This window comes from Notothenia rossii (genome assembly GCF_949606895.1).
Source record: "Notothenia rossii genome assembly, chromosome: 10".
In the NCBI taxonomy this organism is placed as follows: Eukaryota; Metazoa; Chordata; class Actinopteri; order Perciformes; family Nototheniidae; genus Notothenia; species Notothenia rossii.
Window position 1 is genome coordinate 46,346,327 of NC_136908.1, and position 23,765 is coordinate 46,370,091.

General features: G+C 41.1%; 1 protein-coding gene across 2 annotated transcripts; it reads left to right on the plus strand.

Annotated features, from left to right (window-relative positions):
* Nucleotides 1–511: 511 nt before the first annotated feature.
* On the plus strand, nucleotides 512–23,390 carry ube2h (ubiquitin-conjugating enzyme E2H). Of its 2 annotated transcripts, XM_079655614.1 has the most exons (7): nucleotides 512–789; nucleotides 14,211–14,287; nucleotides 15,205–15,279; nucleotides 15,383–15,422; nucleotides 18,056–18,108; nucleotides 19,263–19,391; nucleotides 19,874–23,390. In XM_079655614.1, the coding sequence occupies exons 1-7, from the start codon at nucleotides 737–739 to the stop codon at nucleotides 19,996–19,998; spliced, it is 552 nt and encodes a 183-aa protein (XP_079511740.1). In that variant the 5' UTR covers nucleotides 512–736; the 3' UTR covers nucleotides 19,999–23,390. The 2 variants fall into 2 exon arrangements, with proteins under 2 accessions (XP_079511740.1, XP_079511741.1); XM_079655615.1 differs by lacking the exon at nucleotides 14,211–14,287 and having other exon boundaries at nucleotides 564–635.
* Nucleotides 23,391–23,765: the final 375 nt, after the last annotated feature.

Consider the following 23,765-nt stretch of genomic DNA (forward strand, 5'->3'; position numbering starts at 1 on the left):
AAAAGGATGTCTATTAAAGTAGATATAATGAGGCTATACTTGGAGCAATGGTATAGCTTTAGCTATGGTTGCGCTCTTGTAAACATTCCCCTCATTTGTGTCTTGTGTTACTATATATTTCCAGCTAAGTCTGATAGAAATTATCTGATTTAAGTTTTGTTTTCAAAATTAGATTCAAACATCTGTATGCAACACAACTGCAAGTTGTGGAAGGGTTTTCTGTCAATGATTTCCAGCTGTGTCAACTTAAGACATGTTGAGTTATAAATCCAGCCATTGTGTATTTTACCTTGGAACATGGAAGACAGACAAAACAACAGACAAAGCCAGTAAAGAATGTCTTCATAGTGAAGTTTCTTCTGTCATATTTCTAAATAAATGGTTTATTCCCTAAATATAACATAAAAGTGTAAATTGTGTCAAATAGCACATTCAAAATGTAAAATATAAAACTACAAACATAGCCATTTATGGTGACGTCTGTCGCAGATATATGACGTAGTCCGCGGAGGGATCCCAGCTAGCCAGAACCATGGTCAGAACGCAGAGGCAGTGAACAGCAGAGCAGAGGTCTACCGCTCAGCTGCCAGCAGACACTGAACAGTGAAGACGTTTTGCGGGGAACATTTGTGAAAGTAAATGTTAACTTTCGGATAGTAACGTTTGCTAGACTGTCTAGCGTATCGGGGGCTAGCTTTCAGTTTATTTACTGGTGTTCTGCGGTGGAAATAGAAAAATGTCGTCTCCAAGTCCGGGTAAAAGGCGAATGGATACCGATGTGGTGAAACTGTATCCTTTCTGAACATAAACAACAGTCGCTGTCTGTTCGCTATGTCCTGCTGTATGTGGAGATGTGATATGAGCTAACCCAATGTGTTGATGCTGCTTGTTTCTCTTGGTAACCTTAAGCAGAAAAAGCTTTCACTGTGAATGTTTTTGTGTAAACAACATTTTGCTAGCAAACCCAAGTGTTAGCTATTTGTGTCCTCAGTCGCTTATCGGGACAGTTTTGAAGGATAATCAGATCAGCTCTGTGTCTTTTTACCTTCTTTTTTTTTTACCAACTCTGTGTTTGTGTCGTCAGTCTTAACGTTGGCTGTGTAGCATACTGTCTATATTTGAAAATAGCTTCTACAGACGCTAACGTTATTCTGCTTTTCCAGGACACAAATAGACCTGGTTGTGTATTAACACCTTTTGACAAATGTGGTTTCTTTGTCCAGCCTGCTGTCAGGGGAGTTGAGTCAAACTGGCCCTTTACACGTTGACACAGGAGCTTGTTTACATAACGTAAGGCTAACGTCAACTGAAATACTGCTGTCTTTTGTTCTGACGTTACTCTCCTAAACCTCTGATGTTGATGCGGCATTTATAGCATTCTTCTTAGCTTTGAATTGTGACCACACTAAATGTTTTATAATTGTGTTGTTGCATCTGCCAGTTGAACTGTTACGTGGTAACGCTGCTGCTCTTGCTGGTTAATTTCAACATCAAAATGGCCACCTGATTTGTGTCTCACTGTACTTCAGTGTCTGCAGGCACAAATATGGGCTATCATTTTAAAGTGGTTGTGATATCTTTTGTTTTATAATAATTTGAAGTGAACGTGGCAGCTGTTGGTTAAGTGTTGCAGCAGGTGGCCTGCAGTTGTTCTCAGTGGAATGCTTGAACTTTTAGGAAACATCTAGTGTGTTCTGTTTTCAAGTCACCATGTTTACTTTTGTCCTGCTGATGTATTTGTTAAAGCTCACTTAGGGACAAAGGGAGCTCTGAGTTTAGCCATACCAATTCATTGTCATTCCATACAGTCTTCTAGAAGAACAGTTTGAACAACTCGTTTTGTTTTTGTCCCAACACAGTGGGAACCAGCTTTATGATTGGGTAGCCTGTTACTAGCTGGAAACCACAGGAGGGCAGGACTTATAACAGCTGATGGGATGGCTGCAGCTTAAATGTGGGCCTAGAATTGGGCTGGTCTGAAAGAACCAAAATCAAAGTTCAAAATACTGATTTTGTAGTCAAAGTTTTAAGGGCTAAGTGTCTGATCAATTTAAATGTTTTAGCTTTTGTTAAGTGTGCTTTTTATAGAACTACCATCTGACTTATGTACTACAGATTCTGCATTTCATAATGCATCACATATCATCCCATTAGAGTTGGAATATCTGTGATATGTACATTTTCAACTTTATTTTGGCCTGTTGCCTGAGGCATTTTATAACGTCTGCTTGCTCACAACAGTGCTTATGTGAGCAGGTCGTTCTCCCCCCCAGTTGAATACACTCATGTGTAGGCTATGGCAGCCATGTCAGAGTTTTGAAGCACACAGACATGCAGTAGTACTACACCCTTCTAAAGCTGCTTGACTGCTGTGTTTTTTTTTCCAGCAGGATTGAGATTGAAATGCTTACATAGTTTGAAAACGGAATAGTCCATCTTGGTGGGTTAAAGTAGGGAGAGCTCCTGGTTACTGCTATGGGAAACCGTTTTGTCCCCAGTGTAAAACTAGCAGTAACAACCTCCTCTCTGTGCTCCCTATCCCTGCGTCTCCCTCTGGTGAAACCCAAACCTGAAACTCACACTGCGTTTTACACAGGAGCAGCTTCTTTCTCATGAGCTGACACTGAGAGCCCTCAGACATTCATTTGCTGAGGCCACTGGAGAGCTGAGAATCTAGACCGTGGGCCATTAGGGAATTCATGAAAATGAATGTCAGAGTAACCTCAGTGTGTGGCACGACCGGGTTTAAGCTTTGTCTTAAGCCAGGTCGATGGAGGGCAGCCTGCTTTCGGCATCAAATGTACAGTCGGTGTTTGCGTGCCAGCAGCCTGAACTCTTTGTACCATCTAATGAAGTATAGTCACGGAGAAGGCATTAGGTGTTGGTTTACACTGACACTGTTTTTTTCTGTGTCCTATAATCATTCACGGCCTTCTTTCCAAACGTTAAGTCCGGAGTGAAAAGAGAAGGCTTGTTTATTGTCTGGTTCTTGCCAAACTGTAGTTTCAAACCCAGAGTTTTTCTCCTGAACTTTTAGCCACTGGTCTTGGTCTTGGACATGTTGCTTACATTTTGGTACATGGCGTTCTTGAACCAAGAGTCTTAAGAGTGTGTCATTTCAAAGAGCTGTTCATTCACATTGCTTTGTGGGGTTGACAGCACATACTGTGTAGGTTGTTGTGCTATTATTTGAATGTGTTCATCATTCTTCTCGCTTTACAAAAGCGTTCAAGTGGTAAGCTGCTGGAATTTGAGCACAGGTAGATTACAAAGGACTAAGCCTATTTTGAATGCTAACGCAAGCTTTTGTGATGTCCTGATTTTAGTGCAGAGAACAGGAAAGAAAAGGAACAGTGTGGAATTATCGGCGCAGCAGCAGTTTATATTAAGTATGAATTACCAGAAGAAGAAGACATGTTTGTACAAATGTGTTTATACATGTTCTGTTGTCACAAAGGTTCAATAGATGATCTGGTAATGAAAAGCTATATATTTTAGCCTCTTTTATAATACACCATTAATAGATAAACTTAGATTTGTTTATTTATGGAACTTAAATCATTTCTGGATGCTGTATGTGTGGCATGTTATAACTAATAATGTATGGTACCCTGCTTTAAGATACAGGTAACCTAAAGGACTTTTGAGCATGAGTGGCAGAGTTTGAGACTTGCTTTTTCATCTTTTTGAAACTGCACTTATCTATCCACTGCATTCTTCTCATGAAGTGTTTATCTTTATCAAAGCATGACCCTGGCCCCTTCAGGTGTTTATTTGTTGTTATAGAAAATCTCATTACATCAGAGGGGATGTTAAGGGTATTTTTAAGAAAACAATAGTGTGTCTCAGTTGTACTTTTCAACTTCTCATTTGCTGCCAGAAGGTCTGAAAGTGATTGGATAGCAGTTTTCTGAAGCATGGCCACAGATGAAATATATTTGAGACTGTGAGGAGTTGTTGGGAGGGGTATTACATGCTTCATCAGCCCCAGTTTCCATCAGCGTACCTGTCATAATTAACTGTATGATACAGGAAAGTTGTATGTCATGTTTGTGCTCTATTTTTCTTTAAGAATGTATTTGTCCTTTTCCTCAGTAATCCTGTTTTATTCCCCCACTATCGGGGAGGCTTTCAGGGGCAGTGTGTCCATCTCCTCCTCCTCTTTATTTTATTTTAATGTCCTCCCCCCTACACCCTTTCACATCCATCCGTCCTCCTTGAGAGGGAAACCAATCCTGAGCGTTATCTGCCCTCCGCTTGGCGTTTTAGCCCCATTGTGCCCCTGGAACACGACATCCGGACAGCATCAGCAGTGGGGTCTTTTGTGTGTCCCGTTTACAGAAGCCTCTGTGACCTCCACCTCCCGCTGGTGTGTCAGACCGTGTCACACAGTCACAGGCACTAGACGCAGTTTACTGTAGTGAAGGAGCCAGCAGTTCTCTGTCTGACAGCTGGGCCTGACAGAGAGATTGACTGGATGAATAGGAGCATGATGGACTCATGACAAGAATTGGGAATGCTCTGGTCTGGTGATGAAGTGGCATAAACAAGATGCTTTGTTCTTATGGAGTAATAGAAGAAGCAAAGATGGTTACAGAACACATTTAACCAACAACATCATATTATTTATTCTGCTGGAAAACTTATAATGTAGGTATACAACCGGAAACAAACGTCGCAAATAATTCAGTCAAATTATATGTTTGGTTTCAAATCCATAGTGTGTGTCATGTCGTGTCTTCCACTTAGCCTGGCTTCAGTTGATATGGCCGTATGCTTCCCACTAAAGCCCAGTTATCTCTTCATAGTCCATGTTCATCTGGCCACAGGTTAATACATAATCTGTAGGCTCAAACCCTGAGCAAGACAATGTTGGGGCCCCCTGCTGCATATACTCAACCAGTGATGGTATGGAGGGCTGAACTGAAACATGCAGTGTGTTTCTCCTGGGAAAAGCTCATAATATTCAAATGGTTTTGTCTTGTTTACAGTCAGATGTATATGTTTTGGCTCTTTTCTTTCAGTTCCTGCTTCTCTAAATCTAAATCTCTTTTGTTTGTGCTCAGTGGACATTCGCCTTTGTCTGCATACATGCAGGTTTTCTTGGTTTGCTACATCATCCTGCCCTTACTTAGCTCAGTCTTCTGTGAATTCATTTCTACATGAGTGAACTTAAGGTAACATAGGGAATTGAGGATAAGGCTTATTCTAGTCATGGGACCCCCCCACCTTGATTGACAGACCAGTGTTGGGGGCCCAGGAGCAAGGCATCTCCGACAGTAGGAGGTGTGAGGCCCCCACTGTTAATCCTACAGTGCTAACAGTGAAGCTTCCTGCACGCATTGGCTGAGCTCTCTTAGGAAAAACAGATGGACTGAAGTTCCGCTCTTTGTTTCACATGATTATTTTTTTTCAGGCACCTGCTGCTCACGTGCACGGCTGCTTTAATGTGGAAAACCGAGGTAGTGAGGACAGGTTAGCTACATGTTTGCTCACACGTTGGCATATGGGCCAGCGACAATGAGCCCCTTTTTCTTAAATTGAAAAAAGGAGCCTTATCAAAAAAGTGCAACAAACGCTACCCACGCCCTACACTTGAGTCTATCTGGGGAGCTGCCTCATGCGTCCCCTCTGTATCAATTTGATCAAATGAGCCGTGTCTCACTACTTTCATGTTAGTTATCGTTTCGTTAACATGTCAGTGTTGAAATCCAGTTGTTTTTTTATGTCTTTACAAAAGACGAATGGCTCATTATGGTTCTCTCAGATTCAGGCCATTGTTTCTCCTGCCCTGGCTCAGTTTTGTGATCATTAATGATAATATGTTTTGTGTGTGCATGCACGCAGCTCACCCGCGTGCATGCACACAGAGACTCCGTGCTAATACTGTAAATACACTGTTGATCTAGTGAAGGGCTGAGAAGAGGAGCAGCTGAGGGATTCACGTTTGATTGCAGTGGGTGGTCTCACATCTCTCACCAGAGAAGACAAAGAACTTTGCCTGTGCAGTACTGTGCTGCTCCAGCTCTCACAGGGAGCTAACGCAGTGTATAGCCAGGTCCTTATTCAATGGAAACCAAAGCTGTTCTGCAAAGTCATTATAACATTGTCGAGCATCTTTTTTTAATTATTAAGAGGAAACTGCTTTTATATGTGTGTACATTTTCAAAGCTGGTACTATTATGTTGGTGATGTGTTTAAGCCCTGGTGGTAGATTGTATTCCTCTGTGTTTACACATTTCTAGATGAGCTGAGAAAAACATTTCATTAACACTTATCTTTGAATGAGGCCAGGTAAAACGTACACTGATGCTTTTCTATTTTTAAAGCAGAATAAAAGGTTAACTGACCTGCCATCCACTATACAGTAAGTGCAGCACTTTACAGCTATCAGAGATTAGCATGTGGATTTCAGTGAGTCAGTCCATTGGGACCATGAGTCCATTGATATGTAAAACATGCTGCAAGGTTTCTTGCTCTCAGACCGCACACGCTGGCACCAAGTGCTCCATCAGAACATTCATTGTGTCGGAAAGAGCTGTGTGCAAGGTCACCTACTCTATTCCATATTATTGACATGGATCCAAGTAACTACACTAGAAGTGGTTAGTAGGTAGACACCTATATCAGCAGCATGGACTATACCAAATGTTGAGTCTTCTTATTTTTGGAGTGCTTATCACCAAACCGAGCACCAAAACAATTGCTGTGGTGCAGTTACCATAATTACCCTTATTACCATAAGAGAACCGTTCCTTAGAATGATCTGTGAGGCAGCTGTAGTTGGCATACATGCGAGAAAAAACATGGCTGCTTTGTTTAGGGTCAACGTTTGCCACATACGTTACCAATTTGTGAGTTTTTATGCTTTGTGTCATGTTGTTCGATTCTAAATCCTAAGGAAAGCTGCATGTTCAAAAATAGCACAAACCCGTCATGAGTTTATATGGAGAAAAATGTGCAAACATCCAAATGTAATCTGCATAGTGCTGCTAGAGTCTTAGTATACAAACTTTAGTTGGACCGATTTAGCCTTTTAAGGATTAGATCACTAATAATTAGTTTTCTTCTACATAAATCAACTTATGTGTTAATCTGTTTACCAGTATGTTATAGTATGGTTTATTAAGTAGATCTACAGAGCTAGGGGGGAGATCACTCGCATCTCCTGTGGAATAGAATAGGCAAGTGATAGCAGCTGGCATAACCGCAGGCTTGTTAGGATCACACCACTGTACCTGCAGTGTATTCAGTTATCAGTACCAGCCAAGGTCCTCTCGACTCGTACTGGAGCTGAGATCAACTACGCCGTACACTGACAATAACCCTGCTCAGGAGCTGTGGTTGTTGCAGAGCTTAGCTAAATCAGATTTGAGTCAGAGAAAAACTGGCAGTATGTTTTGCATTAGCTTGTAGGTCCTGTACAGGGGAAGTCTCCATTATTTTCGAAAGGGTCAAGCACATTCAAACGTCTTATCAATGCGTCTCTGTTCTGCCATAGGCCACTATACATGTAGATAGAACGTCATTTGCGACCTTCGAGTTCTGTCAAGCCTGCTTGATGATTAGCCAATTTTATTCTTAAATTAAATCCAAACCTTGAAGGACCCCTATGGTGCCAAATCTACAGTGAATCTAATTTCATTTATCACATGAAGCAACAGGCAACCAGCATGTTGATTGATTTGTAACAGCTTACGAGTTATAAAATAGAAAACAAATCTGAACATTCTGATTGGTGTAGGGATGGGAATTTGAAAGCAAATGTATATTCTAATATTCGACCCCCAAAAAAGCGGTTAACCGATTGACCGAAATGTACATATGCTATAAAGAAAAAACATGTGGGAAAAAAGTTTACAGAAAAAAAGATCAACAACCTATAACAGGGCCTATGCACAGAATGCAGCTATTCAATACTCATTCTTGTTTAAGAATATGAGCATGTCTACATGCTCAGGGGAGAGGCGGGTGCGGAGGCGATTCACAATCAGGCCAGCTGTAGAGAAGACCCTCTCAGCTGGAATTTGAGCATAAGATGAGGTTTGAGTCTGAGTGATCTGTGTGTAGGGAGGGGCAGCAGCCATGTCATTAGCTAGAACTAGCTAGATCTGATGGATTTGGACATACACGTGAGTGAAGTATAACCGGACGTGAGAGAGGGAGATCAGCAACTGCGGCTCTGCCTGCTGTGAGGGGCCGGTGAGCGGAGCAAAACACACCTTTAGACCCAACACATTTAGCTGTGGCACTGTCGTATACATTGAATTATTCCATTTGATGATATGTATTCAACTTAGGCACCCCTCCCAAAGAAATATATTCATAACTCATATTCTCATATTCGAATACCTGAATAATTTAGACTATTCGATGAATCGTTTCCATCCCTAATAGCGAGGTGCTCTCATATTATCAAATTGTAAATGAAATTGTATTTTGCCATCTGCAGTCTGAATGACTGGCCGCTGTTTTAAAATTTGGCTGCATGTCTAATTTATTCTCATTTTTTTCCCCTTGAAGCTCACCATGTATTCACAGGATTATCTATCTGCTGAGTGAACGAGCTGGAGTGTAAGGGGGTTTCTGATGGTTGAAAAGGTTATGTTAGGCTCCTAATCTGCATCAAAATGGAGCAGTGAGAGTTCTACTTAATGAGCAATAAAATAAAGTAAACAGCTGGGGTAAGACGATAGCCTCATTTTGAGAGGCAGTGTGAGAGATGAAGCGGAGTGGGTCAGTGGGGTTGGCTGCTGACGGCTGCAGTGACGGTGTTTGGTGGTGGACTGATTAAATCACACTCACACTGCCTATCACTCGCTCTGCCTGCTGTGCCACACTAGCTGCCTCTGTTTTCAGGCCACTGAGTGTAGTGGAAGTCACAGTAATCCTGTTGGCTCGGTGCAGTGCACTAATACATGAAAGTTTGATGGACAAACACAGGGCATATTTACACACAGGCTAGGACTGGGGCAATGCACATGTGTAGATAAAGGTGTATGCTTGAAGAGACCAGATACATCAAACCCACTTACACTCGTACTTTTTCAGAATTCTGTTTAATTTAGTCCTCCTTTGAATATCAGAGAGTGGGGATTTAGCCCATATTGGGAGGAAAAGAAGAAAGAGCTTTGTTGTTGGTGTAATATTGGTATTGACTTTGTTAGTTCTTTTTTGGGGTCAAATGTGCAAATGTGCTCTGTTTTGCTTTTTGCGAGAGTTAGCCTTCTTTCTCTATAATTTTAGGTGAGAATATTAGCTTGTTCTGTTGGTATTCTACCCTCGGATGTTTTTTGGCTCAGGAAGCCTACCCATGCTTAGACTCTGAGGACAGCTGCTATATTTCCTGCCTTTCATCTGCAAGGCTTGTGCTTTGTTGCTAAAATCTGTGTGTAAGAGAGAAAACGAAAGAGAAGTTGCTTCTGACTCGCTAGAAGATGTTCAATACAAAACATACTCTTATAGTATTTCTTCTGCCATTCAAAAAAACGGTAGTGTCCAGTCCAAACAAAAGATGTAATTGGAACAGAAAATACATTCACTCAGTTATTTACTTTTATTGCAGTACAGTCTGATGCTAGCCTGCTAAGTTGTATCTCTGTTTCCCGACTCTCACGTCTGTGCTAAGCCTGAGAAATGTCCCACTTAGAAAGATTTAATACAAACGTATTATTTACACTCTGTGCACAGTTTGACCTTGATCTTCTGCTGAACCGAAAACGTTCTGTTATCACTTTTGCCAATGCCAGAGCTCTGATGGGAGCCAGAGCAAGAGGCACTTTGTGTGAGTTGTGATGTTTGGTTTCTAAGGTGCAGCACTGAATATCAGAACCTCTCTGTCCTGCTCTGTTTCTCTTTCAAAATCTGTTCTTAATCAATTTGATTCTTATTGAAAACCTCAACATGAAAAGCTGCCCCTAGTCTTTACGGCTAATCAATAAAAGTTTTCCACAGGGCTCTTTACTTGGCCCATTTCTATTTACATGAATGATATCCCCTGTTGTTCTTCTGATTTGTGGCAAAATGTCCTATAGAGATGTACTCTTTTATGTTCCGGACAAAATAACTTGCTTAAAGATCTAGAAATCTGGATTGATTCTAAACTATTATAGCTAATATTTCTTTGTACAGTCAAAAATCCAGACGCATGTTTTTCCTGGCAAAGCCATCATAATAAGCCTGCAGTCCACATAAATGATGTCATTCAAGTCCACAGAACTGCCTGCAAGGCTAGATCAGCATTCATCAGGCTGAACTCTTTTCCTCATTATCTCTGCATCACTATCCTCCTGCCCTCCTTTGGCATCACTCCTTCCATCTTTTCTTTTGCTTTAGTCTTCAACGACTGTGTATCATTTTCTTCTGCCTTGCATGACCTTATTCTACCCCATCTTTTCATGTTCCTCTTCACCGCAGGCTTTTTGGGGTTAGCAGACTCTGCATGTCTTTGGAACAGACTTCTTGGCTTTGCCTCTTGTGTTCATATTTTGACAGTGTTCTTCTCTGGTTAGTGCTACTTTGAAGTGCAATTGCTGCATGGCTTCCCTTCTGTTACTCAGAAACCTTGCAGTCTTCCGATGCTTTCAGGATTATTTCATTTTCTGCCTTTCCTGTGACTTCAGCCTTGTCTGCCCAGAAGCTCTTTTAGCCCCTTTTTAAAAGAATTACTCAAAGCCGGAGTTGTCAGCAGGTGGTCAAAGTATTGTCTGAACTGGCCTGTGGAGTTGGTTTGGTATTTGTTAATATGACTCTTCATGCCAAAGAAATAAACAATGAGCCAAGTTAGAGAAAATGTTCTTCCTGAGATCATGTTGTTGTAAAGCTAGTTCGCACTTTGATCGTTTTTGTTTTTAAGAAATTGAAAAAACTCAAAAAACAAGAAAATATTAAGTTGATACTGGATTTCTTTTTATGTGTTGCATCCCCCTCCTCCTTAAAAGAAAGCTGAGACAAGAGACTGCTTTGATACTAGCCAGTCCCTTTCTTTACCGCATCAACAACATCTGTCTCCAAAGAGAGAAATATTCATGCATGGGTGACACCACATTGTTTGACAGAGTGGTGTTTATGATTCCCATCATGTTTGTTTTCCGTACTCGGAAAGAGGTAGGTCATGGTGGGATATTCTGATCCCGGGTCAGACGGGGATAGTGGCCTGACTCCACCAAAAGGAAAACAAGACATGTCGAGACCACAGCCATAAATACAATATATATATATATATATATATATTGCATATTTTTACACTCAAGCCTTTAAATGTACTTCAAGTTAAAAAAACAGGATAACATTGACTTTGATAAACTTTGAAGCAGGCTAATTGGTAGTTCTTTCTTTGCAGTGTTTTCAAGTGTAAGTGTTGTTCAGCCAGTATATGGTGATAATGTAGAAAGCTTTGTTGCTGTTACATTTGAGTCCTTTCAGGGTTGTTTAGACTCTAAGATACACCAATGAGTATGTGAGTGTGTATTTTTCCTCTGGATTGATAGGGCTCTATGTAGCAGCTGAATCAGATATGAAGAGCTAAAGTGTGTGTGTAGAAGGATATTGACCTGGTGCCTTCCACAGATTATGATTAATCTACAATCCAAGGTGGGGGATGGAAAGATAGTCGTAATTATTGAATTGGGGAACAAATATACGCACAACCTTGATCAAAACGCTGTTAAGAGTTACATGAGTTGAAACCATCCTGTTGAGGTGACAGTAAGTGGGTTTTATGTACATTGATATACAGAGTATGACACATATACTCTAGAGAAATGTGCGGAATGGTTTATACATCCTATCAACTGTGTTGGTGAAAGATACTATGTATTTGATTTGTCAGATTTTATTTATTTTTTATAATAGAAGATATAGGTTGATTCAGGTTATCACCTGATGTTCATGTAGTAGCCTAATGACTTTCAAGATTGTAGTTAAAACACTTTAGAACTTAAACACAATATTTGACTCTAATATAAATATACCATGAATGGGCATGTAACCGCTCATTCTTGACAGCTTTAAGGTTAACCAATTTGGCTTTGCTTTTAATAAACAATGTGTCATGTCACCTCTGTTGAAACCTCATAATATGATTATGGTATTCTGAATATCCCACCCAACCAGTTTTCTGACTGCCCACGTATCTTGTTCTCTGCGTCTGGCTGGCTCACTGGCTATCTGTCTACTACACTCTCAATACATCTGTCTCTCCTTCAGACAGTTGAGAATTTACAGGCTGTACCGAGAACTCCCGACTGCCAAACTCGGCAGTTTGGGGGGGGGGTGGTGCTGCTGCTGCTGCTGCTGCTGCTGCTGCTGCTGCTGCTGCTGCTGTTGCTGTTGCTGTTGCTGCTGCTGCTGTTGACATTAACTTACTGGCTGGGCTGAATGATTGGCAATAAACTAAATAAGTGGATTAGACCATTGTGTAAGAATGATATCAAGTGAATGTGTCATTTTGGGGTTTTCTTCATCACTATACAGGATAAGCTGAGAGTGTTGAAATATGACATCAAAGTCAGGGATGGTTCCTTAAGATATTGTGAGTAATGTGTGTGGATGTTGCTGCTACCAAGCAAATCAACAAACACCTCACTGTTATTAATATGAATGACTTAGTGGGCTTGTAAGGAGTGTGACTTTGTGGATGATTATATGTGTGAGTGTGGGGAAGGAAGGTGTGTAACGTGCTGAAGTCATTATCGGGTGGGCGTAACACTAAGTGAGAAGTGGGTCGGTGCAATCTGAGCTCCTCTCTTTACCTCTCGATCACATGATCTCCACATGGTGGAATATCTCGCCGACCATTGCATTTCTGTCCGCTTGTAACTTTGCTGTCTTAGCATGTTTGAGCTCATGCTACACCATCATTGCAAAACCCTGCACTCATAGGGGTCAACTGAATGTCTGAAAGGTAATTGTAAGGATTTAATTTTGCACAGGTGTGTCAGTTCTTCTCTGGCTTCTCAGTCAACGTTATTAGTGTCAATTAGCCTGCAGCATTATCAGTGTTGATTCAACCTCATTAGTGTTTCCCCCAACTCTGCCATCCTCTATAACACACACAGTCCATACCATCCCCCTCCTCAGCATCGCTTCTCTGTCTCGTAAGTTCATACACACATTTACTCACACACCAGTAGTTTCACACTACATTAGTTAGGTGCATAGTTGTCCCTTGTGAAGGGCAAAACTTAGTGAGGCACACAATATAAACGTAATGTAAGCAGTGTGTCTGACTCAAGTTAAATATGGCTAGTTGTCATTTTTGCTAACATCCTCTATGTCTCCTGTTGTTAGCGGTTCAAAACTGACTCTTCGACTCCAACGAGAGTCCAAGCAGAGAACTTCCTGCTCTGTCTGACAATGACACATTTCCTTGCAGAAGCCGCTCTTCGCAGACTTAGCTTAAAATAACCTCCAGTTTGATTTAACCCTTTGGGGTCAGTGCTACTGCTAATGGGATACTCGCTCAATCAGGATTGACGAGCCAGCTGCTGCTGTGTGCCACAGAAGCCTGAGTTTCATCCCGTCTCCTGCACCGCCTGTCAATAACCTGCCCTTTTTTTCCTTTTCCCTTTGTTTATTTTCTCTGTAAGTTTCCTGCGCCTCTTCCCTCGGCTCACATGAAAGGGAAATCATTTCTCTGCGATAATTCTGTGTTAGAGTGGAGATGAAAAAATAATCACAGCAAGCATATGATGTATGCTCATAGCTGTAATGTTGGATTTGCCATATGATACAATGAAAATAAGCCACCATTCTGCAGGCACTTCATTTGTCAGTAGCATAGCTTGTAAAGAAAACTTCAGGCAGTGTTTGTACCGAGAGTGACTTCTGCACTCTGTCATGGCTCTGAAGCATGTGTGAATATGATACGAATGCTGCATACTTCACATTCAGTCTGAGGTCATTAATTCAACGCGCAGATGACAAATTGGCAGGCAGCTATCGATTGTCAGTAATAAGTAAGGCTCCAGGGAAAGAGTCAAAACAGAATCCAAGTGTTATTTCTCCGCATCGATTAGTTTGCCTTACATGTCAAGCGCTATCGTTTTTCTCTTTAGTTTTCATAACATGTACTAATGTGTTACACTGGAACAACTGCTGCTTACTTTCCATTTTAGAGAGGCCAAATTGTAAGTGATCTTAAATATGTTGGTTGTAGTCCCCGCAGGTTGTTTATGTTTGGGAAGATGTTGTCCTTAACAGCATTACAGCATCGAGAGCAAGCATGAAGTCACCATCCTCAGTGGACTCAATGAATTTGTAGTGAAGTTTTTTGGACAACAAGGAAGTAAGTGTGTTCTCTTTTCTAATTAAACACATATTTTCATTGCCCTGACAAGTTGAACAAGCTAGTGATTGTGCTCCATAAATTGCTCTTAGGGTTTTTATAATGCGTTTTCATCTGGTTTGTTAGAACTATAAAACTAATGAAAGAAGGTTTATGTTTGTTTCCACCACATGGGGTGTAAAGCGCTTCCACTAATGCCCTTTCTGCTAAAACTTACGATATATGAAGGGTAAACAGAGCATGACATGACAAGGACCCTTGGACTGACACCACCCATCACAGGAATTAGTCGTAGAACACAAAGAGGTTCATCACAGCAGGCCAGGAATGTGACATGGATTGAAACCAAGACTGAGGCCACACTGTCAATGTGAGGAGCTAGCCTCCAGGGGAAATTGGATGAGGAGAGTGGCCTCATCATCAGGAAATACTTTTTGTGCCATTCGTAACATCTGTCTCACTGAAACCACTGCACATCGGTAAAGAGAGAAAGTTGATAAGTAACCCCATTTATGATCCTTGTTACTGTGCCAATTATAAAGGCACTTTTGTAGGCCCACATGTGCTGCACAATACATCTTCAACAAGTGTGTTTTTAAGCCATATATGTGCTGTTCAGTATGGCACATAAGCATCACACAATATAATTTTCTTCCTCTTTGATGTTAGTGTTGTATATGAAGGAAATAATGTCCTTCATTACTGCATAAGATAAAGGAACATTTCAAAGGGAAGTAGTATGTGCAGCTCATTTCTCGAGCTGTCTTCTCTGTTGTGTTCCTGTGAGCGTGCAGAAAATAATATAACCTACACTGTGCAAATCCATTGGAGTGCATAAATGATGAAATATGATGCTGAATGGAATGAAAGTCTCTCCTCTGCCCTCAACAGTGTTCTTTTATTATTTCTGTGTACAGCTCCGTACGAGGGAGGCGTGTGGAAGGTGCGAGTAGATCTTCCTGACAAATATCCTTTCAAATCGCCATCAATAGGTAGGAGCACATGAGCGATTATAACATCAAGATAACCCTGGAACTTTTTGGGGTTCCACTTCACGTTTTCTAACACTTTCCTCTTCTCTAACTGCTTTTTCAGGATTCATGAACAAGATTTTTCATCCCAACATTGACGAAGCGTAAGTTGATTTTAGCCCTAAATCTGAAGTGTCTAACACCCATTTGAACCTTGTGTATTAAATCTTATGAGGTCTGCCCGTTGTGATGTCATGCAGGCCTACCTTATTGTCAACTAAAACCTTTGCTGAATGTGTTCATATTTCCTAATGTGTTTTACAGTATTTTCATGTGTTAGCTTCTATGACTTGAACAGATCAGCTAATGTTATGTTATCAGCCACCAGTGTTTTCACCATCAGCATCAAATCACACCAATATAGAAATGGGTCAAGATCTTTTGTGAGTAATCCACTGCTTAAGAGGCCAGATCCCCTGAAGGACAGTGGGTGTTTCTCAATGTCGAGTAAAGCTGCTCCAAAGCCACTATTTCAAGCATACTACGTCATCGAGTGCCGCCGAAGGACTGTTCCAATGTCCAGCATACTTGGAATTCTACCGAGCCCGGCGTACTTAATACTTTAATGGGATACACCTGGATAAATAAAGGTTTGAAATGAATACTTCGTAGCGAGAAATTTCGAGGCTGCACATGTGTAGACACTTAAAATCCCCACAATGCTTTGCGCACGGAACAATTTCCCAAAATCTGTGGCGGAAAATGTAAGGCGAGGCCTCTCATATGACGCACTCTGCACACTTGCTCGCCTGTTCCACCTGTTCGTTTTCCGAATGCCAGGAAGGATTCTTTCCTCGCTTCTGAAGCAAGTGACTCGGAAGACATGTGCTACCAAGCAAGCGTACACCCAGGGTGTGTGAAGGTTGGTCTCTGGGAGGACTGGGTGGACAGGCTAAACCTGGGACTCCTCCACTAATAGGACAGTCTGGTCTACCAAAACCAAACAGAATGGTAGACACCAGGTATACACTGAGGCAAGTTACATGTCAACCAGTTTTACAGTACCACGGACACAGTTAAATAGTGTGTAAGGTCAAATGTAAATAGATCCATGTAACTTCAAGAGTCAGGGTTCCATTATTCAAACCTATTGGTCTATTCAATTATCTACATTTCCAGAGAATGATCCTCACAACTTGTTACGTCCGACCTGTTCATATGATGTGTCATAGCTTGACAAGAATCTCCTGATGCACTTGACTGCCACACAAAATGCACAATCGGAATCAAAATTCCTTTATTTGTCCCGCAATGGGGACATTTACAGTATAAAAACAGCAGAAGTATAGTGCAGATAGAGTAAAGTGAATAGACTTGCATATTAAAAAAATATTATATAACAAAGTAGACACATGTTATTGATAATAAAAAGTAAAAAACGATGGCAGTATATTTTTGAAAAAGAGACAATATAAGATGTAGCGAGTAGCGTGGCGTGGGGAAAAAATTAGGGGAAGCCAATAATACGTCCTTTCTTTTGGGGTGGGGGGGGGTGTGGTGGTCAATGTAATAACGTAACCAGATGAGTGATTACAGCGCCCGGTATCATTTTACACACATTTGTATCATACAGATGCAGGACTTACACACGCCTGTTATCTGACCGACAGGTCCGCAAGCACTCTCCAGCCGAAACTCTAATAAGCATTCATTCACAAACTAAATCAGGAGACCTTTAACGTTTTACGTCCGGTTCGCTCCTTTGTTCCTCGCTGTAAACGGCTCCAGTTTGGGCATTGGCCTGTCATCAGATTGTATTTGTTGTTGCTGCTGCAGCGGAAGTTTAGTCCAATTATTTTTGATTAAATACTCCAAATCTCCACCCTCCATAATTGCACTTGCTTCAGTTGCTTGCTACTTTCTAACGGCGGTGTAAGTGGTGCAGTGACGCTATCTATCTTCTATCGATTAGATTTATCATTCAAAAATTATAAAAGTAGGGTAGACATGTGGATATTATCCGACTGAACAAAACGTGCATTTACCTAACAGGTTCGTTTTCCACTGACCTTTTTTCGAGCTATTTTCCAAAATCCTATGGAGAAATCCCATTGCTTTTTGTCGAGGGAAACCGAGCGCAGCTTACTTCCGCTTTTTGGGACGCGTCACTGCACCACTAAATTGATGCGATTTGATTGGATTGTGAGGCAAGGGAAGCCAGCCGCCTCTGGCTTCCCTTGGCATGGCCCTGACCAATCACAGGTTGGCAGGGACATGACGTGAGCCTCATCTGATTGGTCAATCCCTCCATTTTTTTTCACCAAGGGAAGCAAATTTCCGCTGGCCTCCTCTCGCAACAGAGAGTGCAATCTACTGTTTCACCATAACATCTAGAGGGGCGCTTTTTCAATATTTGTATAACAACTCAATGAGAATGGGGGAGAGACGGGCCGGCAGCAACACACAACAATGAATTTCCGAAACTAAACGAAGTGTTTTTATTTATTTATTAAAATTATAACTACAATCCGAAAAAACAGGGGAAGCCTGGCTTCCCTTGGCCTCCAGGAGAAAACGCCACTGGATATAGCTGGTACTTTTTACATAGACATACTTGCATATATATCACCTTTTGTTCTCCACTTTGAGGCAAACAAAGGCCACAGAAGAAACGGCCCTGTTGAACTGTTCTTGGTAGGAGAGAGGTCTTCTCTTGGGATCCAGCCCCTTTGCTGTATCACACACATGTTGGCTCTTCCTCTCACACCTCTAACTCTGTTATCTCCTTGGTTACCAGGTCAGGGACAGTGTGCTTAGATGTCATCAATCAGACATGGACGGCCCTTTATGGTGAGTGTCCAAACCGCTTATGTGTCCATATTGAGTTTCCCCACTGGGGTCTGTGTGTTGACGTGCAGAGAACTTGACACTGTGCCCTCAGCACCAAAAGGTGACGTCGGCCCCTCCATTGACCACATTAGGGAGTGGAGCACAATTGGCTGTAATCTACTTAGTGAGGGGAGAAGTGATCACTGAGGAGGTAATACCCTCACTCAGCAAGGTCAGGAAACATTCACCTCCGACGAGACTGATTCACGGAGCGTCAGCTGGCAGGGACATCACACATCATCTCTGTGTGTCACTCTGCTGCTCTCACTCTCACTCGGTCTCTCCATGTTGCCCTTCTCCCTATTTCCCCATTAACAACAGCTGTTGAGCAATATAAACAGCGTTAGAGTTATAACCCGAGGAGATGTTTCAGCATCCTTCCTCATAAATAAAATGTGAGGAAATTGATTCAGAATGAACTCTGATTCCAGTGTTTTGATATAAAAGGGAAAACCGTGTATGCCATGTGAGTAAACTTGGCCTGTTTATTTTTCTGCTCTAAAATAAAGTCAAACCCCTGTAAGAATCCCATTTGTACACATACAATGCTGCTGATTTTGTTTTGCTTGGTGTTTCAAAATAGAAAATCTGATTGTCCTATTTTCAAAGTATGTCCAATCAACCAAGCATTGTCTGTAACAACGCTTTACAAAGCAAGAGGCAACAAAAGCAGCTGATTACTTCACTCAAACATAAGAACACTTGACAATTGAGGGGTAGATAAGTGTTTGTTTTCCCACTCAAATGGTCCCATCAGTGACACCTAGGAGATGAGAGCAGAACTGCATGTGTTTCCACTAGGCCTCGGCTCTGAGAGAAAGCTGAGGCCTGCTAGCAGGAGGCTAGTGACACAGATCAGCTTGGCTCCAGTCTGAGAGAGCATGTAAGGTTAACACTTTATGCTATATCTGTGTGTAGATTTTTCCTGTGGCAATAACAACGTACATACACAGACATGTAATTGGCAGTATACTGTGTGAGCTTTTCTCCATCAGGTTCCTTCAGAGAAATATTCAAATCTGACAATAACTGCCGTTAAATCACCAGATTATCTAATTATGTGATCACTTCTTCTTCCAGTTGTTAAAGTGGTAAACGTTTGCCCTCTTCTCCAGATTTGACCAACATCTTTGAGTCGTTCCTGCCTCAGCTGCTGGCCTACCCCAACCCCATCGACCCTCTGAACGGAGACGCAGCTGCCATGTACCTCCACCGGCCTGAGGACTACAAGCAGAAAATCAAAGGTTCAACATTCATATCATTACTGCACATCTGCAAAAAAACGGATTAACAGTATGTTAAAATGTGAAAATAAAAAGAGTAGAGTATAAACAAACATGAAATATAAACATCTCAGAATAGAAAATAAAACGGAACTCAAAAGTCAAAAGTTAACTGTGAAAGATAGAAATCTGTAGACTATCCGACAAATAAACACTATGAAGGGCCAAAGTACACCTAACACAATTGAAAAGTAGTTTATTATTTACATTACTAACCCTAACCCTGTGCAAGGAATAAATTAAAATATAAATGTACAATTATAAGTCCAGTTAACAAAAGAGAAGCTATGGAGCAGTGAGTTCTCAGAGCTGATTTGTTCTCCAGAGTCATAGCAGGAGGAGGAATGTGTTCCTGCTCCGCTCTGAGGAATAACCTAAAGTCATTCTGATCATTATACGTTTTTCCCAGTCTGACCGTACTCTCTCTTTCTCTTCCTCCACAGAGTACATCCAGAAATATGCAACAGAGGAGGCTCTGAAGGAGCAGGAGGAGGGGGCCGGCGACTCTTCATCTGAAAGCTCCATGTCTGACTTCTCAGAGGACGAGGCCCAGGACATGGAGTTGTAGTGATGGGAGGCCCCCCCCCACCTTTAACCCCCACAGAGACTATATTTGATTTCCTAACCATGAGAAAGCAGACTTATAATATTCACATTTAAACAAGTTAATTTTTTTATTATTATTATTATTACTACTAAAGGATTTTTATGGATATTTAGCCTTTGGTGTGTTTGACAGACACCCCTCCCGTTCTGTAGCTGTTCTCCCTTCATCGCTTTCATACTCTCTCCCCATCATCTCTGCATTTTTAAGGTTTGTCATGTAAGCATAGGCAGGAAATCTCCCCGCGAGCGTCTTATTTCTTTACTCAAATTTCACTTTTTTTTTTAAATATAAAAGTCTATTTGTTGAGGAGCTGGAACCTGATTTTCTTTCCTAAATGATTCTGACAAACATTATGTTAGTTGCTCCGCTGCAGAGCTGCTAAGGTCTAGCTTGCCTCGGTGCACAGCTCTGCAATATTATCCTAAGGTCCAGATGGTTGTAGAGGCACACAAACACACACAAGGTGTCATAGCACATCTTATTTAAAAATATAAAAAAGTTTGGTGCCAATAGCTGCTCATAACTCCCACATGAATGCTTTCTGAGCATATCTTTTTATACAAATTGAATTTTTTTAGCTGAAATAGACCTTTGTTTCTCGTTTAGTTAAAATAATACATTGGCATGTTACTTGAAGTCTTTGTTACTCTCTGACCTGCTGCAGCAGTGCAGAATTATTGCTAAATGAAGTCAGGTCAACGTATTAATAAAACACATGACTCGTTACAAGGGGAGTGACAACTCAACGTTACTGTATCACCACGGTAACGATGTAATAACTGGTCTTGAATTGGTTTAAAACAGAGCCACCCTTTAAACCTCTGAGTTTAAATGTTTTCGTTACACCAGCAGACGTCTCATCGTGATGCCACCTGCTTTCAATCACCTTTTTTAAAACACATTTCTGTTCATATCATCGGTCAGAAACAACTCTTCAGGTAGAGAAAGAATGTAATCATCACCTATTCTGGTGAATTTATAAAACCAGCACCTAAGTCAGTTTAATTTTAGATGAAAAGCAACAAAAATATAGAGAATTGAGTTTGTGAAGTATGGGTCCTCCTCACATTCCACTGTTTCCTCCATGACCTTCATTCAGGTCTGACCTCTATGTTTGCCATCCAGGATTCAAATTTTGATTTAGTTTGAAGATTCCAAAATAAGAGCCCAATGTGTAACATTTAGGCTTGTAGCCATTTTCGTAGAGGGGATCTAATTTCATCTGTACAGACTGGACTTCTTATCTGAAAAAAACAAACTTTGTTTTTATTCTGTTCTGATTCAATGTGGCTGGATTAGATGTAAATCCATCTAGTGTTGAAAGAAATTCCCTGTATTATAATTTTTTGTGTACAGCCTCTACCTTGTACAGCGATAATCCACCTCTCTGTAGCCTCATGAAAACTCAGTGTTAAACAGGAAACACTGAGCGAGTGTTTGTGGAGGCTGACTGACAGTCAGACTACCTAGAAACCTTGAAATGTATTCACTTCACAGATGGCAGTAAGAATCACTGGCTGCGTTGTTGCGGATCCTACGTGGGAGATTGGAGGCTGAATCTAACTTAAAAGGTCACCGAATCGCTTCTAAACTCAACTCCTTTTCCTGTGCCTCATCACAAAAGGACAGGAGGTTTCCAAAAAGTAACTGAAAAGCACACTCTCATTACTTTCATTCTCCTCTTTCTGCAACGTGATCCTGGGAAGGTGTGATCAGTTGGAAATACCCTGTGTGGAGGCACATTTGAGCTAATGTGGGATCTATGGCTCCGGTTTGAAATAGAGTTTGGTTCTATCTTGTATATGGATTAGCATTTTCACCAGGGACATACTGGAGAGATGGAAGTCATAATAATATTTGCTGAAGTGTGCTTTAGACCGGATAGTTAGTTTCACTACTTCAAACAACATGTGCTATATGGCTGTATTACAGATAGTTAATTAGTCTGCCATACATTCATCTGATCTTAGTTAGTGTCAGTTGTTAAATGCAAAACTCCATAGACATGCCTGCTTGTCCTTTTCTTTTGCATTAAGAGTTGTACAGAGTGATTTCAAACCAGGATGATGTTGGACCTGTAGTGAGCCTGATGGATCTGAATGTACAAAAATCAAAAGTGGATCAGAGAACTTTACAAAACATAGGCATTCTTTAAAAAAAACGGAGTTTCTCCCATCAGCCCGGGGGGGGGGGGGGGGGGAGGGAATGTTAGCTGGGGGTTAGCGTCCAGCAGGATGCAGACGTTTTAACTGTCGCTACCTTGTGTGATGCTCAGCAGGCAGTGAGGAGATATGTGAATGTTTTCATGTGTTGCGCACTAAGCAGATACCCCACTCTCCCTTCTCTGCCTACAGATGTTTATTTATTCATTAACTCCTTTTTTGTTTTTAATCTTGCCCATCAGAGCCTCTGTTATCAGTTAGGCTTCACCCTGATGAGAACTTGATGTTGAGTTTTTACTTTTAAGCCATTCATATTGGACTTCTTGTTTTACTTTACATTTGTGCAGTATTGTACTTGAGTGCTGAAAATACAGTATATCTGAGTTGAGAATTGTAATAAAATAGCACATAATGATGCAATGGTGCAACAGGGGACTAATTATATTAGTGTCTTTTTTTTAAAGCAAGACTTTTGTGTTATGCATACATTTGATTTTCAGCATTATTTGCATCTGCTGGGAAATATATTGATGATACACTCAGCTCTGGTAAACAGGACGACCTTCAGATAGTTCTCTTTCCTGCTCTGTTATTCAAGGGCGACAGAATGACTGCCTTTGTGTTTCAGGTTGTCTTCAGCTATAAAGAAAATGTCCTTAAACAAGTGAATAATGATGCTCCTCATTGCAACTTGAATTCTAAATTGACAAAAAACATGTTTACCGCGCTTTTTATTGTTCCTTTTGGCTCCCCCCCCCCCCCTCCTTTCTCGTCCTTACAATAACAAATGTCTTAAGTTTGACTCCAGATAACCATGTGATTGACACAACCTCATAATTGTAAATGCAAACCTGCTGAGAAGCTCCATAGTCCCACACCCGTATTCACAGCACACACAGCATGGAACATTACGGTTTTTTATAAAACTATGTATTTGTTACCTAGTGTGTGATACTTGAGGGTTAAAAGTCAAAAGGTTTTTTCTGTCTTTGTTCTGAAAAGTCCATCCCTGGTACTATTTTTATCACCCCCTTTGCCCCCCTCTTGTTTTTCTTTGCATTGTGAAGTGGGCATGCTTGTCAAAAAGACAAATGCTCTCTATTAATAGGCTTATAACCTCATAAATAGCTGTGTATAAAATAAACTGTTATAACTTCTTTTTTAATAAAACATTCAATGTGTATAAAAGGTCTTCGTCTGAGCTGATGATTCTTGGCTGTGACTCCTGATACTCTGATCTGTTAGCAGTGACCCTAAGCGTATGGATGTCTAATCCCATTCACTATCCATCAGAACTGTGAAGACCCTGCTTCTTTTATGCAGTAAACTTGCTTTTAAATCTAATTTTAGAGTTTCAATAGTCTGAATTGGAATGCCACATCTGCTGCGGGAGTATCTGCGTGCACATCTCTCCCAGATGAGCTGAACAGTTATTTTGCTCGCTTCGAGAGCAGCCAGGCTGGGGGTGCAGAGAAGGATCAGGAGCTGTGCCCTTTTGTTTTAGACATGGCAGATGTGTGTAAATCCTCTTTAAAAGGGTTAACCCACACAATGCTCCTGGACCTG

Coding starts and splice junctions, on each gene's coding strand:
- ube2h (XM_079655614.1), top strand. CDS start 737: ATGTCGTCTCCAAGTCCGGGTAAAAGGCGAATGGATACCGATGTGGTG. Junction 790..14,210: donor GATACCGATGTGGTGAAACT/GTATCCTTTCTG, acceptor ACAGCATTACAG/CATCGAGAGCAAGCATGAAG. Junction 18,109..19,262: donor GACATGGACGGCCCTTTATG/GTGAGTGTCCAA, acceptor CCTCTTCTCCAG/ATTTGACCAACATCTTTGAG.